Genomic DNA, 17,515 nt, shown 5'->3' on the forward strand with positions numbered 1-17,515 from the left:
CTTCACAGATACAAAGGTTTCTTACAATAACTTGATTCAGATCTAATTTCGTGACTCGGCAATAAAAAATAAAATTTTTTTCCATGCAGGCACTTTACTCTGATCGTGCAGTTTATATGATAGCAGTATGACATAGCGATCCGATCTAAATAATTTTTTCGGAGATTATATTCCTTCCTTAGAAAATAACTCATGCCGAATTTCGTGAAGATATTACGTCAAATAAAAAAGTTTCCCACACAAGCACTTGCTTCCGATTGTTCAGTTTGTATGGCAGCTATATGTTATAGTCATCCGATCTGCACAATTTCTTCGGAGCTTGCACTATTGCTTTAAGTTATATTTTATGCCAAATTCCGCGAAAATACCTTGTCAAATGAAAGAGTTTTCCATACAAGCACTTGATTTCGATCGTTCAGTTTATATGGCAGCTATATGTTATAGTGGTCCGATATCGGTTGTACCGACAAATGAGCAGCTTCTTTGTGGGAAAAGGACAGATGCAAAGTTTCCAATTTATTCGGAGATTTTATTATTGCTTTAAATAATGATCCATGCAAAATTTCGGTAAGATACCTCGTCAAATGAAAGAGTTCTCATTGCAAGGACTTTACTCCGATTGTTCAGTTAATATGGCAGCTATATGTTATATTCATCCGATCTGTTCAAGATTTTCAGAGATTACGTTGTTGCCTCAAACAATAACTCATGCCTAATTTCGTGAAGATACTTCGTCAAAAGACAGAGTTTTCCATACAAGCACTTGCTTTCAGTTTGTATGGCAGCTATAGGCTATAGTGGTCCGATATCGGTTGTACCGACAAATGAGCAGCTTCTTTGTGGGAAAAGGACAGATGCAAAGTTTCAGATCGATAGCTTAAAAACTGAGGGACTAGTTTGTATATATACAGACAGACGGACATGGCTAAATCAACTCAGCTCTTCATGCTGATCATTTATATATATATTTTATAGGGTCTCTGACGCTTCCTTCTGGGTGTTACAAACTTCGTGGCAAACTTAATATACCCTTTTCAGGATATAATAACCCAATTTCGATATTTAAAACAATTTTCGCAGGTGATAATTTTATAACCACCGAGTACAAACACACGAGTTGAAATAAAAATAGCGTTAAATAAATAAAACGTTAGAAACGTGATCACGGCGACGCCAATTGCGGATACTGGCGAAGCAAAGGTACAACAACAACAATTACAATGGACAAGCGTCAGACAATGGTGCGCCACATGTGCGCATGTTTTGCTGTTTTTATTGTTGTTGTGGTTACCTTTTCGCTTATTTTTATAGTCATTATGCGGCGTGACGTATTCGACTCATTGTGACGTTCGCGCGATGTTTCTGAACTGCATCTTCACAAAGTTTATACCACTGTTGCTGTTCTTCGTTGCTATGTTATCATTGTCAATACGAGGCAATTATTGCTGCAGCCGCTGCAAATTCAAAAGAAGCCAAAATTACTACGCATTCGACACGTTTACGTTCTTAATGTGTCGCTACACAACACCTCGGACATTAGAATTGTACACCAAAACACCGCCACACAGTAGCTCGTTTCTAGTGTGGCAATAGGTATAGAAAATTATTTTTGGTTTTTATGATGTATGTGATTTTAATTTTTTAATAATTTTTTATTCAATATTTTAACCTCAACGATATATTTGAAAATATTAAAAACAGATCTTACTAATTTGAATTGAATGAATATTGTCATATACTATTAAGTAATTTTTTGCAGAACGAAAATGCCACCCAAGCACATGAATATATGTATATGTATGGACCGAAATTCCCCGTGTCCAAAGGACACCCATATCACTAGAATATCAGCCGAATTATATTTATTTAAGTACAATGAGGAATCTACTACTGTAAAGAACGGAAGGGAAGTATAATAATCTCATTATTAAAGTATAGATCTAGAAAATTTCTGCGAATAAAATCTTTACGCAATAAGATTCAATATATAAGTATACATACAAGTATAATTAGATTGTATTCCACTCTCTCATTCAGAAGTACCTATTTGTATACTCTCGCAACCTGTTGCTACAGAGTATAATAGTTTTGTTCACCTAACGGTTGTTTGTATCACCTAAAACTAATCGAGTTAGATATAGGGTTATATATAATATATAAATGATCAGGATAAAGAGACGAGTTGAAATCCGGGTGACTGTCTCTCCGTCCGTCCGTCCGTCCGTGCAAGATCTAACTTGAGTAAAAATTGAGATATCTTTATGAAACTTGGTAGACAGGTTTCTTAGTACCGTGAGACGGTTGGTATTGCAGATGGGCGTAATCGGACCACTACCACGCCCACAAAACGCCATTATTCAAAAAAAAATAAATTGCCATAACTAAGCTGAACAACAAGAATCTTATTTGGTATACAGGATCACAATAGGGAGGGGCATCTGCAGTTAAAATTTTTTAAGTGGGCGTGGTCCTGCCCTTTAATAAGTTTAATGTGCATATTTCCTAAACCGCTAATGCTATAATAACAAAATTCGCTGGAAGTAAATGTTTTTAGAACCTCTACCTACAGTGTGAAAATGGGTGAAATCGGGTGACACCTCCGCCCACTCCCCATATAACGGTATTGTTAAACTGCTAAAACTACTAAAAGCGCGAAAAATCAAGCACTAAACACGCCAGAGACATTAAATTTTATCTCTGGGATGGTATGAGATGACTTTATAGGAACCGCGTTAAAAATTAAGTCAGTAAGCGTGGCACCGCCCACTTTTAGGTGAAAACTCATATCTTGGGATCTGCTTAACCGATTTCGGTGCATAACGTTCTTTTCATATTTTTATGTAATAGTGCAAAAATGGGCGAAATCGGACTACAACCACGCCTATTTCCCATATAACACCATTTTCAATTCCATCTGATTCTTTCACTTTCCACTATGGCACTTTAAAGTATGCCACCTTGTGACCAAAAATTGTCTAAATCGAACCAAAACTGTTCAAGCCCCTAAGTACTAAATATGTGGACCCCAGTGCCTATAATTGACCTTCTACCGAAAATATCAGTCTATCCACAAAGAAATCTCAAACGAGTATACCATTTGACTTTGCGAGAGTATAAAATGTTCCGTTACATCCCAACTTAGCCCTTCCTTACTTGTTATAAATTATTTTAAAAAACTCGCGAAATTTTATATAATTTACAACTGGTACATTAAACACCCTCAAGCTTCATTGTTGAAGACGGTCTCAGTCATTGCTGTGTCCAATTGGAGGGTTGTTGAACTATTTGTATATGACTACATCAGGGACGTGATGTTAAGCATTGTTCTGAACATGTTGTAGTAAATAATATAAATATATTATTCGTTCCTGTTACTTTTGTTGGGAGTAATAGGGGAATACAGGAAATAGGGAAAAATAGGGATAACTGTAGGCATTTATATCTCAAACATTGGCTGTCTTCGATTTGCCAAGCGTTACTCTCCAGCGAATCGGACAAACAGTACCAGGTGCTCAAACGGGCAGCGCTTGTGGTGTATCCCTGTGCTAGTATTATAATTCTTCCTAAATGGAGAAGGGTTATATACTCGTATGTATAAATAAATGATCAAGGTGATGAGACGAGTTGAAATACTGGTGACTGTCTTTCCGTCCGTCCGTCCGTACAAGCGATAACTTGAGTACAAATTGAGATAGTACATATGTATTTATGAGGGTTGGTATTGCAGATGGGTTTAATGGGACAACTGCCACGCCCACCAAACGCCATTAAATGAAAACCAATAAAGTGTCATAACTAAGCACTAAACTAAGATACAAAACTGCGATTTGGTACAGACGATCGTAGTGGTGAGAGGCACATGTGAGCTAAATATTTTTTTAAAGTGGGCATGTCCTGTTAATGGTTAAATGTACATATCTTCCAAAATACTAAAGCTAACTCAACCAAACTTCCTGAGAAGAAGGAATTTCTGCATTTCTTTATTCAAATGAATAAAATCAGATATTAACCATGCCCACTCTCTATATAACGGTTATGTTGAAAATTACTAAAAGTGCGATAACTCACTGAATAAAAGAGCTACAAGCATTAAATTTCACAACCGGAATGGCAGGGAAAAACTATTGGGCGCCAGTATAAAATTTTGACAATGAGCGTAGCACCGCCCAATTTTGGGTGAAATCCTATATCTCTCTTTACTTGACCAATTCCAACCAAATTGTGAGGTTATATATTTATTAATATGTACACTAAGGAAATGGGCGAAATCGGTTGACAACCACGACTACTTCCCGTTTAACAAACTTTTAAATTCCCTATGAATTTTTTATTTTACAATATACAGATCAAACATCAATGTCCGTCTGTGCAAGCTGTAACTTGAGTAAAAATTGAGATATCTTTATGAAACTTGGTACACATATTTTTTGGTACCGTAAGACGGTTGGTTTTGCAGATAGGCGTAATCGGACAAATGCCACGTCCACAAAACGCCATCAAAAACAAATAAATTGCCATTACTAAGCTACACAATAAGACTTTTATTTGGTATACAGGATCACATTAGGGAGGGGCATCTAAAGCTTAATTTTTTTTTAAGTGGGCGTGGTCCTGCCCTTTAATAAGTTTAATGTGCATATCTCCTAAACTACTAAAGCTATAATAACAAAATTCACTGGAAGCAAATGTTTTTAGCACCTCTACCTACGGTGTGGATGCTGGAAAATGGATGAAATCGGGTGACAACCCCGCCCACTCCACATGTAACGGTACTGTTAAAAACTACTAAAAGCGCGATAAATCAAGCACTAAACACGCCAGAGACATTTAATTTTATCTCTGGGATGGTATAAGATGACTTTATTGGAAGCGCGTCCAAAATTATACAGTGGGCGTGGCACCGCCCGCTTTTAGATGAAAACCCATATCTTGGGATCTGCTTAACCGATTTCAACAAATTTCGGTATTCTTCTCATATTTCTATGTTATAGTACGAAAATGGGCGAAATCGGATTACAACCACGCCTTTTTCCCATATAACATCATTTTAAATTCCATCTGATTTTTTTACTTTCCAGTATGCAAATCAAGCAACAATGATTATATCGGCGTAAAACTTTGCGTGAATAATACGCTTAGAGTATGCCACCTTGTGACCAAAAATTATCTAAATTGAACCAAAACTGTTCAACCCCTAGGTACTGAATATGTAAACCCCATTGCCTATAGTTGACTTTTCACCGAAAATATCGGACATAGAACAATCCGGCAAGATACCCAAAGAAATCTAAAACGAGTATACCATTTGACTTTGCGAGAGTATAAAATGTTCGGTTACATCCGAACTTAGCCCTTCCTTACTTGTTTATTTAACGATGTTTTTATTTTTTCCTTTTAGTATCCAAGTGTTTCATGGTGCATTCTGTTGTTTGTTTTTCATTTGATTTCATAGATAATCGATGCGTTTACTTTTCGGTAATTAATTGATTTTCGCATTCGGCACGATATTGAAATTTACAAGTTGTTTACCCCTTATATATATGTGTGTGTATGTATGTAGGTGTTATTTAATCCATAGATACTGTTACATGCCGAAAATAAGCAAATAAATACATGTATTACTTTATTGCAATAAGTTATTGTATTCATGTTGGCCTTTTCTGTTGCAGCTTGTTTTTACCAGAATCAGGGCCTCAGCAACACCCCACTTCCACCCCCACGACGCTTGTTAATTACTTATATGTTCTTCTTGTATTCTTTTTCCACTAATCGTTAATACCTATAACCTTTTTAGGAAGTATGTAGTATTAAAAATAACTCTTTGCTAAAATAATGGAATCGCGTTGCCAACTGTTGTTAGATTTGAAAAGGGAGACGCTCTCGATATTTTACAAAATTGTTTTTTTTCACTGGTTTGTACACTGTATTTGTCTTTATTTATAACCCCATACACCTGCTTTAGGTTTCGGTGAAGCATATGGTATAAGCCTCTGCTAGTTCTTTGGTCGAGGATTTTCTTCTTAAAGTGTCAAGTTCTCTGATGTTATCCACAAATCAAAGGACATATAAGCGTTTGATATATTTTACGAGAATTTTTTCTACTAGTACAACCCTAGGAGTACATCTTTCCGATAGAAGACCAGTTCTCTCTCTACTAAGATTTCCTGAGTAATAATCAGACAACCGACAAACTGATTTATAAAAACCACTATTTACCTTACAGCTACAATACAATTATTGGACAGCCAAAAACGATCTTTTGCAGTAACACTAAGAGTAAAAGAGTATCAGCTATCCCTGAAGATTCTTGATTTCGTGTGAAGTTTATTTGAAAAGGTTAAAAAGTTTTGTTCTACATCTTCACAATGAATCTATATGCGATTATATCATCTCTCAGGACGGCGTCTTTCCCCCATTGGCGACAGGGATATAAGTATTCTAGGCATCACGTTTCATAATTTTTTTTTGTGAAATATTGGGCTATGGGGACCTTTACACGAACATCGTTAATTTTTATCAGAAAACGAAGAAGGTTATGCAAAATCAAATAAAGAAAAATTAAAAGTTACGTCTAAATATTCTGTTGGTTCGTTTAAATTAATCCTTGATTCATCAAATTGTAAAAAATTCATATCATTCATTCATATTGACGACGTGAAGATGTCACAAAATATTAGAGAAACCTATAGGAACATATAGTCGCATCTCTAGGCCCACTCTACATTCGATAATTTTTTTTCCGTACTATGAGTTTTTTATACAGTTCCAGATAGTTTTAGTTTTTTATACAGTCCAGCATAATAATCCAGCAGCTGCCATTTTGTACAAAAATTTGCTTATACACTCAAACAAAAGTATTATTAAGTCTTAAAGAGATAAATTAGATTTCTTTTTCCTGACTTTGGTTTTGCTCTAGAGTGGCCTAACCCCTTAATACAACCCGTCTCCTGATATAAATATTATTACGATTACAATCGCAAAACCAGCAACATAAATACATAATTTTAGAGTTAATAAATCTAAATTACTTGCTAATCTCAAAATAATTGTACTTTATGAAAAATAGACAAGTTGGATCAGTTTCCAAGCTAACAGACACAAAGCAATTCCATATAAACATACCAGAACAACAGCATCGTAAAAATGGCTTCCATCATACACACATCTAGCTATGCGCTCGTCTTTGAAGCATGCAAGATACTTTTCTCACGCATGAAACAATTTTTATACCCTGAACAGAGTATATAATAAGTTTACCACGAAGTTTGTAACACCCAGAAGGATACGTCGGAGACCCTATAAAATGTATACATAAATGATCAGCATGATGAGCTGTGTTGATTTAGCCATGTCCGTATACGCGATCTAGTGCCTCAGTTTTAAAGCTATCGATCTGAAATTGGGCACACATCCTCTCTTTGTTGGAACGGCCAATATCGGACCACTATAGCATATAGCTGCCATACAAACAGAACAATCGGAATCAAGTACTTGTATGGGAAACTTTTTTATTTGACATAATATCTTTACGAAATTTAGCAGGAGTTCTTTTCTAAGACAACAATGTAATCTCCGAAGAAATTGTTTTGATCGGATCACTATAGAATATAGCAACTGAACAATCGGAATCAAGTACTTGTATTGGAAACTTTTTTATTTGACGTGATATCTTCATGAAATTTGGCGTGGGTTATTCTCTAAGGCAATAATACAATCTCCGTAGGAATTGTTCAGATCAGATCACTATATCATATAGCTTCCTTACAAATTGAATGATCCAAATCAAGTTCTGTGAAGGGTATTATAGCGTCGGTGTAACCGAAGTTAACGTTTTTTCTTGTTTCCATGTGTTTTTAAATGAAATTGAAATTGTCAGCAATAAAATTGAAGTGGTGGTGAAAAAAACACAACAAATGAAGTTGAAACACGCTAACGAGTTGAATGTTAGCAAATATGCTGCACACTTAGAAATGAAATTGCACATGCACGCAGCAATCAGCGAGTAAATTGGAAAATTGAGAGATATGGCACAGATCAGGTATGCTGGAACGCAACCGATAGCCAATGCAAATGACAAATTCGATTAAGTACAAGCGGACACAAAAAATGCTCATGTCTACATTTGTCCCTTAGCTTAAATAAAATAAAAGCAAGAAAAAAGTTCATTACAAAAATGATAAGTGCGAAGAATTCATTATTATTGTTATAAGTTTAATTGGAAATCTAAAGATATTTAAATTTACTAATTAATTATATATATTTTACAAACCTCAATTCACTTGAAATCTAACCAAGAATCGCTTCACGCTGGAATAACTTACCGAAATGGTGACATTTTACATTGAAAATGCCGAGGACCACTCACAACATTTCTGGGCATCTTAAAGTCATAATTTCATATATATAAATAAAATGTAATATGGTAAATATTTAAATGAAAGAACTAACTAAAATTCGGAAAAAACTGATAAAGATCTCACTATCAACATTTGTAAATTTGAGCCCTCTCTCTGAAAATTTGTGGTTCTAGTAAAAATCTCCTAGGTGAGGTGTTGCTACTTCCAGTTTCACTGAAACATTGGCTCGGGCGTGGCATTCAATTTGGAGGTAAGTAACATCAGGAATTTGTTGTTAGTGGAATCCTATTTTTATGTATTGGTAACGCCAACTTCAGCTTTGGTGACCGCAACTTACGAGTATTTTACTTCATCTTATTTCAGCTGCAATTCCATCCTTAATTGAATATGACATTTAATCTAGACGACGTGCGTTGGCCAGGTAAATCATAAGAGTAGCGCGTATACTCTTTTCGGACTTATTTTTGAGAGCTTTGTTGATGTAAACGATATATTCTGTAAGTGGTCTACCTTTAAGAAAGCTCAGAACTGTAGATCAAAACTAATTTGGTAGACCATAAAACTGTATGCAAGTAGATCGTCTACGAAAATATGACCCCCATGGTGGCCAAGACCTGATTGACGGCCAGGAAGGTTTTTCTGTGTGTTTGGTGGGATTGGCAAGGAATCATCTACTACGAGCTGCTCCCTTATGGCCAAACGCTCAATTCGGCCCTCTACTGCCAACAACGGGACCGCTTGAAGGCAGCACTCATCCAAAAGAGGCCATCTTTGATCAACAGAGGCCGAATTGTGTTCAATCAGGACAACGCCAGGCCACACACGTCTTTGGTGACGCGCCAGAAGCTCCGGGAGCTCGAATGGGAGGTCCTAATGCACCCACCTTATAGTCCGGACCTGGCACCAAGTGATTACCATATTTTTCTGTCCATGGCGATCGCGCTTAATGGTGAGAATTTGGCCTCAAGAGAGGCCTGTGAAAATTAGCTCCCCGAGTTTTTTGCCAATAGGGACGCAGCCTTCTACGAGAGGGGTTGGCATCTCGTTGGCAACAAGTTTACGAACAAAACGGCGCATATTTGACTTAAATCGGAAAATTTTTCACAAAGTTATCATCTTTTGAAAAATCAATAAAAAACCGAACGAACTTTTTACTTTACCTAATATTGAAAATGTTGTCAACGTAATTCGCAGAAAAGACAATTTCATCCCGAGAGATTTAAAATCACAGTGCCGAATATCTTGTGAAACCAAAGCGAATGCTTCATAACCGACTTCAAGTAAGTAGTAAGAAAGGCGGAAAATTATATCGGGTATGTTTTATGAAGATATCACAAACACTGACAGACATGTGCGGCATAAAGTCTTTTAGTATAACGATAATCATTATGTATGGTAGAAGGGGTAATTCGTTGGCTAATTTTACCCATTTTCTGCACTAAACTATAATATTTATGTTCGCTTCATATTGCTAAGATCTATAAAAAAATAGACCGGTATATATGGTATTAAGCCAATCGGAAGTTTGAAATCCTTATGTAATAAATATATAATCCATTTTATGCATAGGGAAAAAGTGTTATTAGATAGAGATGCTATTTTAATGTATTTAAGATATCTCGCATATTAGCCGTTATACCTATACGGTATCAATTCTTCGAAAATTTGTATATTGGGTATATGAGGACTAGGGAAAGTATTGATTGGATCTTTTCCATTTTTGACATAAAGGTACAGTATTATCAGATGAAGTTTATCTTCGAATTTCAAGAATATACATATCGCACATACTGACCAATATTTTCAGTAAAAAGTCAGCCATAGTCTTTGGGGTTCACATCTTCGTTATCTGAGAGCTTGAACAGTTATGATTTGATTTTGAAAACTTTTAGACAAGAGATAGCATCCCTTAAAGGCACAAAGTTTTATCCTAATATACTCATTGGTGCTTAATTCATATCCGTTGAATTGGAAGAATCGTATGAAACTTAAAAATATGTTATATGGGAAGTTGGCGTAGTTGTAGTGCTATTTTGACAATTTTTACACCGTAAAATAGAAATTTCAAAGAAAGCGCCCAATGTCCGCACTTTCGAAATAAAAACCTTAGGTGCCAGGGAACACATATAATAAGTTTCACCACGATATCTTAAGTTTTATTTAAGTTATCGCTTGCACGGACAGACGGACGGAGAGACAGTAACTCGGAATTCAACTCATCTCGTCACCCTGATCATTTATATTATGTATATGTATCTGTAAATTCACATCTATGTCAATTCGTTTTAGGTGATACAAAGAACCGCTTGGTGAACACAACTATTATACTTTTTGATTGCGCCAAATATACAATACCCTTCCCAAATAAAAAACTTTTCATACAAGAACTTGATTTTAATCGATCAGTTTATATTGCAGCTATATACTATAGTAGTCCCATATTGGCGGTTCCGACAAATGAGCAGCTTCTTGGGGAGAAAAGATATGTACAAAACTTCCGATGGAAAATGGTTACACCGACTCAGCTTATTACGCTGATTATTTATACACTCGTATATATATGTATATTTTATAGGGTTTTCAGCGTTTCCTTGTGGGTCTTACAAACTTAATATACCCTGTTCAGGGTATAACAATTATAAAATATATTATAAATATGTTTGTATATTATATTATATAGTATCGTTGCACTTTTTTCTTCAGCACTGTCTTTTATTGTGTGTTGGTGGTCGCAAATGAAAGAATTATTGCATAAGTGCCCAAAAACAAGTGAATAAAACTCAAAAGAAAAATCAATTCACATGAAATAAATTGGTAAAAATGATTACACCTGTCATATAACACATGACAAGGTCAAAGTGTAAAAACTGTGCAACGCATCCACCACTACAGACAAAACTGCGATTTGACAGTGTTCACATGAAGTGCACAACAACAAGTGCGAGCGGTGACAATTATTTTTTCAAAAGCAGCCCTCCTTGGTAGAATGCTGCGAATCGCAAAATAATCAATAATATGTATGCACAACAATAACAACAACATCAAGCGGCAAGCGAGTATTAGCACGTGTGTGTGTATATATACGTATCTGCATATAACCTATGATTGTTTGATGTATCAGTGCAATAAGTTGACACTGTCGCATGACAAATAGTCACGCATAAAATAACAGTTGGTTCGCACAACGGCTGCTACTTGCTCCTTGAGTCTCCGAGCCGAGTCAGCGCGCTTGTGTGTGTGTGTGTGTGTGCCGCGCTCGCAGCTTATTCAAATAATTTGAGCAACTTATTTGCGCACAACTGCAATTGGAAACCTTGCGCCTTACGTGCGCGCCTATCAACTGGTGAAAATCAGCAACTTGCTCTTGACAAGAGATTTTCAACAGCGCCGTGGAAACCGGCCGACTTCGACACTAATATCATAATGTTCCGCATATGTTGGCAGCAGCAACAAGAAAAGCAACAACAATACAGACAGCAGCAACAACAGTCAGTTGCTGGCCGGCCAACAGGCAGCGAAATCGGCAGTAAACCCTGTATTTTCGCACTTTTTTCAGCGCAATGACGACTACGGCGACGAGACACCAATTGGCAATATATTCACACATTAAAAGTGTGACTGCAATTGCTGCTGGTGCTTACCGACATTGTTGCTGTGGCTACCAGTGATTGCTTTGCATTTGCGTCTGCGCTTGCGCATTGTATTGCATTTCAAATGTTGTGCAGCTAACAGCTGAAGTCGCAAAACCACAACAACAAAAACGTCATGTTAGCATAGAATGACTTATCTGAGTTGGTCGGCAATTTGTTGCTGGCAATGGCGCGCATTAGCCGCTAGTTGTCGATAATTTTTGTGCACATTCGATATCTCGGCGCTCGCGCATGCGCATGTGCATATGGAAAATGCAAGCCGAATAATTTACACTCGCTTATGTGGCGGGCATACAACTCAAGGTTGCGCTACTCTGCGATTAAATGAACTTTTATTCGTATAGAAATATGTGTGCGAACGTGTGTAGCCGATTGCTAGCAATAACTCTAGCATCGTCGTCAGCAACAGTCAAGCGTCCCAATCTATGTATTCAATCGTATTTCGCGATGATTAGAAGTACATTTACCCGCTTATGTATAAGCAAAGCAGCTTGAAATGGTTAAGTGTGAGTACCTTTTTGAGTATTAAGGTGTCAAATATTTTACATTAGACAATAGATTCATACGAGAAAAGGTATGGACCAATATTGTACGATTTTATTACTCGATCACATTGCTATATTCATTTATTTTCTTGAGATATCTCACAATATAAGTAATATGAAGTATAAAATGAATTTATGTGCGATATAAAGTCAACCGAAAGAACAAAAGTCATTATATTGGGCATATGGGTGCTAAGGAGAGTCGTTAGCCAATTTTTTACATTTTTGGTGTCAAACCATACAGTAGATACCTCAGATACTTTCTATTATATTCGATATAAAGTCATTCAGAGAGATAGGGAGAGAGATTTTCATATACGTTATATTAGAGTTGGGGAAAGTATAGACCTATTGCGACTATTTTTGGGTCGGAGTTACCACATATGAAAAGCCCTAACTGTGCCACGTTTCGCTGTGATACTTTCATTAATGAAAACTTTTGTACAAGTATATGTCCTATGTAACATAAGCTAAAAAGCAAAGTAATGCCGGTTTTTGACCTTGGCAGTTCTTCGATTCGGCTGACTCCTCAGAATATAGAAGAAGAGTCAGGTAATAAAGAAACCAGTATGAAATGAGGATATTTAAAATTCCCGTTTCAAGATCCTTGATTAGAACATGTGAATATCTGATTAAAAGGATTCTTTGTCCAATTAGATCTAATCAGTTTATTGCGATGAGTATCAATAACAATACTTTTGAAATTAAAAGGCTTATTCTACAGATGCACAAATACTTTCGTTCTTTGCTTTCATTCAGCCTTCCTTTGCTTCACCTAGCTGTGTTTGAAAACCTCAACATTTGTAAAAGCGGCTAATATTACTTTATTTTTTATCAATACCATTGATTTCAATATTAAAGGACCACCCTAATCCTATTGCATAGATATGCTTAAAAGTACTAACGCTATTTGTGCTTGCTAACAGATTTGCATAAAACAAATTTGGTTTTAAATGTGCGCTCCTCTGATAAGATCGCATTTTAAGCTCCCTGCTTGCATAAACATATGAATACTTGTTGACTTATACGCTAACTTCCCTGGGCTTGCGTGAATTTTTATCCTTGGTGCTATGCCTTGGATATGTGTGGGTTAAACTCAACACGGCGTTCGCAGATCACTGCTCATTGCGCATTCTGGGTGAAGCTTCAGCTTCGGTATAATTGATTTCTATTATGGTCGTAATTAAAATTAAATACGTTGAAAATGTGTGCCTAAGCGAAAAAGCTTTACTCAGGTAACAGTAACAGCAGCGAAGCTATTATTCCAAGAGTGGTGCGTTCAAGCGGTTGTAGGTGGTGAAGGGATATAAAGTATTTAGTTCTTCTCATTAAATAGTTTTAAACTTATTCATATTTGTAGAGTGGTGGCTTTAAGCTGCGGTACAGATATTTTCTACCAATACTGCGGGGTTGTGCAATTTCTCCTACTTTGGTTTCACCAAATAAAACGATAGCTAAAGTAATTTTTGTAATCGCTATATAAAGCTAAGCAGCATAGATTAGTGATTTAACCAAGCATCACATAAAGTTTATTTATTATCTACATTTATTCCATGTAACCTCGAGGCTTTTTTCAATCAGAAAATACTAGATTAGCATATATACTACAGTTTGTTTTAAATAAATATTTCTCCAAGAACTATTCCGTGTATAGGGACGTATGCGGAACCAAGCTCGTTGCCAGAAATAGAAAATCGTTCTCACGGCCTTGGGCTCGTCTCAAACTATTACCAAATCTTTTTAACGTGAATCCAGTGGAGTAATTTTTATTCGAAAATTTCTCCGGTAAAACTTCTTATAACGGCACTAAAATTATTCATTAAGTTAGTCGATAACGCTGTCTAGCTTACTTGGCGAATTCCTACCTTTTGTGGTTGTTCATGAACCTTAGGAATCCCCACGTATAAGATGCTTGCTGAAAATGGAAGAAGATGTTGAATTTTTGTGATTATCAAACCCTGGGATAGCCCGTCGGATTAAACTAGGCTCTACAACCTAATGTCAAGCTAGTGTTGTTGGAATTAGTATCTATATAACAATGTACTTAGAAATTCCTAACATATTATCCTATTTGTATTATGCTTCAACTATGTTCTAACACCTATAAATATATAACATTTTATTCAAAACCTTGTATTTTAGGATCCTATACTCAAATTAAGTTATCAGCATAAAACCCGTATTAAAATTAACATCGAAATTCTCGTTTGCGGATTTTTATGAAAACGGAAAATTTGTCTTTTTTGGAAATTTTCACATATTTATGAGTGGTTGTGTACTTAGTTAACAGCCTGTGCTACGCCCACTTCATACGGTAATATTCGAATCGTGATCACTTTATGCGATTCAATCAGCATTTAACTTCGCTAACTGACGCTGCTGTCATCATTAGAAACGCTAGACCCAGGCCAGTAATGGCGACGTTGATGGCGGCAAATGCATTCGTAACTGTAAATATGTATAATGTAGATATATGATACATGCATGACTTTATTAATAACCAATATGGCTTCATCGAACAGACTCGATTATGAGTTGAAATTATGAAGAATAAATAATTTCTTAATATTACAATGGTTAGCAATATTCGAAGTAATTTAACCTAATTAATTTTCATATATGTAAATAATATAGGGTTCGCGCCCCATTTCAATAGAAAAGATTGGGTAACTAAATAAAAATAAGTTCTAAATATCCTGTTCCTCTAGCAAATTGTATGATAAAGGCAGTCCGTCTAAATATTATGTCTCGGTCAAAAACTCGATCGATGTGTTACAAATTTTAGCCCCGAGCTTAGTCGAAGATAAAATAATATGTAGTAGTATCCAGATCTTTCAACGCGAGATGTATAGATGCTCAATTTCCTATTTCCAACTGTGAGTAGTTCACGGTATCTATTTTGGGACTTTAATAATAAGGATCAAAGAGAAGAGTTATCCCCTCTTACTCATCACAAATCAAATGAAAACATTTTATAAAACAAAAGTCATAAGCCAAACAAATACTTAAGTTTAGCGGATTTAAGAAAGCTTTCTATGGACCATTTACAATAACTGTCCACGGAACGATAATTTTGACAAAAACTTTAGATAAATCTGCATTTGTTACTCAAAGGCTAAATAGAACCATGTCCACGCTTACATAACAGTAACGAAAACGACAATGTTCAACAGCTCATAAATTATTCTAATTACATATTTAGTATGTATATCTAGTGGTCTGCATTCCAGAGAAATTATTCACCTATCTCAATAAAGTTAATTGGTAAATGATAAAATGGAAGAAGTCAGTCAGTCACCATCCCACTTTTGTATGGCGCACCTACCAGAAAGTTGTTCCTCTCTAATGGATGATATTTTCTGAGTATTATAGTATTCCTGACATGAAAAAATCTTCTCATAGGATTCATCAACTTTTCGAAAGCCGCCTGGTACTGGTCTAAATTTCCATTTGTTGGACAACATCAAGGAGCGCACCATGGCATTTTGACCAACCAACCAGAAAAGGCATGTGCCTATATATGTTAGCATATAGGCATATATAATACATTACAAGGTAGTGGTAAAAGAAATAACCAAAAAAGAGCAGAAAAGGTATTGAAATACAGCTTTCATATATTTCAGAAAATTAAAATGTGATAATTCAGGTTGGCCTTCAACCTAAACTGCCTTATTATCATTTAAAGGAAATTGTGTTTATCGAATGTTTCTTTCTATCAGAAGTTAACCTTTCCTAATTTTTATACCCTGAACAGAGTACATTCAGTTCACCAAAACATTTTTAAAACCCAGAAGAAAACGTCGGAGGCCCTGTAAAGTATGGTTTATAATATAAAATGATCAGCGTTATGAGCTAAGTCGATTTGGCCATGTCTGTCAGTTTTAGCACACGTCTTTTTCATTCTACGAAGCTACTCGTTTGCCGCCGATATCCGACTACTATAGGATATAGCTACCATACAAACCGAACGATTAAAGTCAAGTTTTTGTATGGAAACTTGTAACGACGCTTTTTGCTGCCCCTGCTTCATGTAATTTGCTGAGGTATGGTTAAGGTTGAGTCAGTCAGAGGATGAGCTCACTACCTAGCTCACCCGTAACGAACGGCATTCACAAGTTAAGGTACCAAGACTTGCCAGAGGATCGACTCACTGCTAAATCTAGCGCCGGACGTGTGTACGCTGTCACAGTCCTGTGCTAACTGATTGATGATCGGCCTGCTAACTTTCCGCCAAACCCTGTGTTGCCAGCATGGTTTTTCCGTTACAGACCAATACTTCTTGTGTTGTTTACGTGGTGTGGTTTTACCGTTGTGTATGAGTACTTGCTATGTCTTGTTTTTTCCTTCTTCTTGTATACTTTCTGTGTTGTATTTGTTTAACAGGGTGCGTCTTCATGCGTTGTGTGGGCTGAATTCCGACTGAATATTTAGTTCTCACAAACTTTATTATTTCTGAAAGGTAACTTAATGTAATCATATTTGACAAAAATCTTTCAAATTATCCAACAAAATGAATAACTTATATAATGATTTTATTGTATTCGTAACGAGGAATTTATAAACATTGGCCCATACACATTTTAGCAAATATATTCGATCAAAAACTTTAGCCTGTTCATACAGGACATCAGTACTCAGTCCCTCAATAAAAAAGATAATACTGGTACAACATCATCATCTCCCCCAAAACTAACTACAGCTTAATGTTATTGCTGCCCATTCACAGCCGATAAGCTGCAAGCTGTGGGTGAGATGAGTATACACAGCATACAGCGTTATACAGACCAAAAAACTATTAATTAAAACTAAACTCATTTTACGGCAAACATTCGGCTAACCTTTTCATCGCGAGGAACTTTCCAAATTTCTGCACACAATTCTAAACGCAATAGCTTCAAAATATTTGCTATTTTAACTTTCTTTTCTTCCCACTCCAACGGGTTCATTGAGGAATAAACCGCGG

At 36.1% G+C, this 17,515-nt stretch overlaps 1 protein-coding gene across 1 annotated transcript in view; it reads left to right on the forward strand.

The window, feature by feature from the left end:
- The window catches only part of LOC118683038 (uncharacterized), a 43,981-nt gene extending 32,014 nt beyond the window's left edge, over window positions 1–11,967 (forward strand). The window contains exon 4 of the mRNA XM_070106279.1: window positions 11,802–11,967. Coding sequence (XP_069962380.1) covers window positions 11,802–11,967 — 166 coding nt within the window. The remainder of the gene's footprint in view (window positions 1–11,801) is intronic.
- The last annotated feature ends 5,548 nt before the right edge of the window (window positions 11,968–17,515 follow it).

Source organism: Bactrocera oleae, chromosome 3 (genome assembly GCF_042242935.1).
Source record: "Bactrocera oleae isolate idBacOlea1 chromosome 3, idBacOlea1, whole genome shotgun sequence".
Taxonomy (NCBI): Eukaryota; Metazoa; Arthropoda; class Insecta; order Diptera; family Tephritidae; genus Bactrocera; species Bactrocera oleae.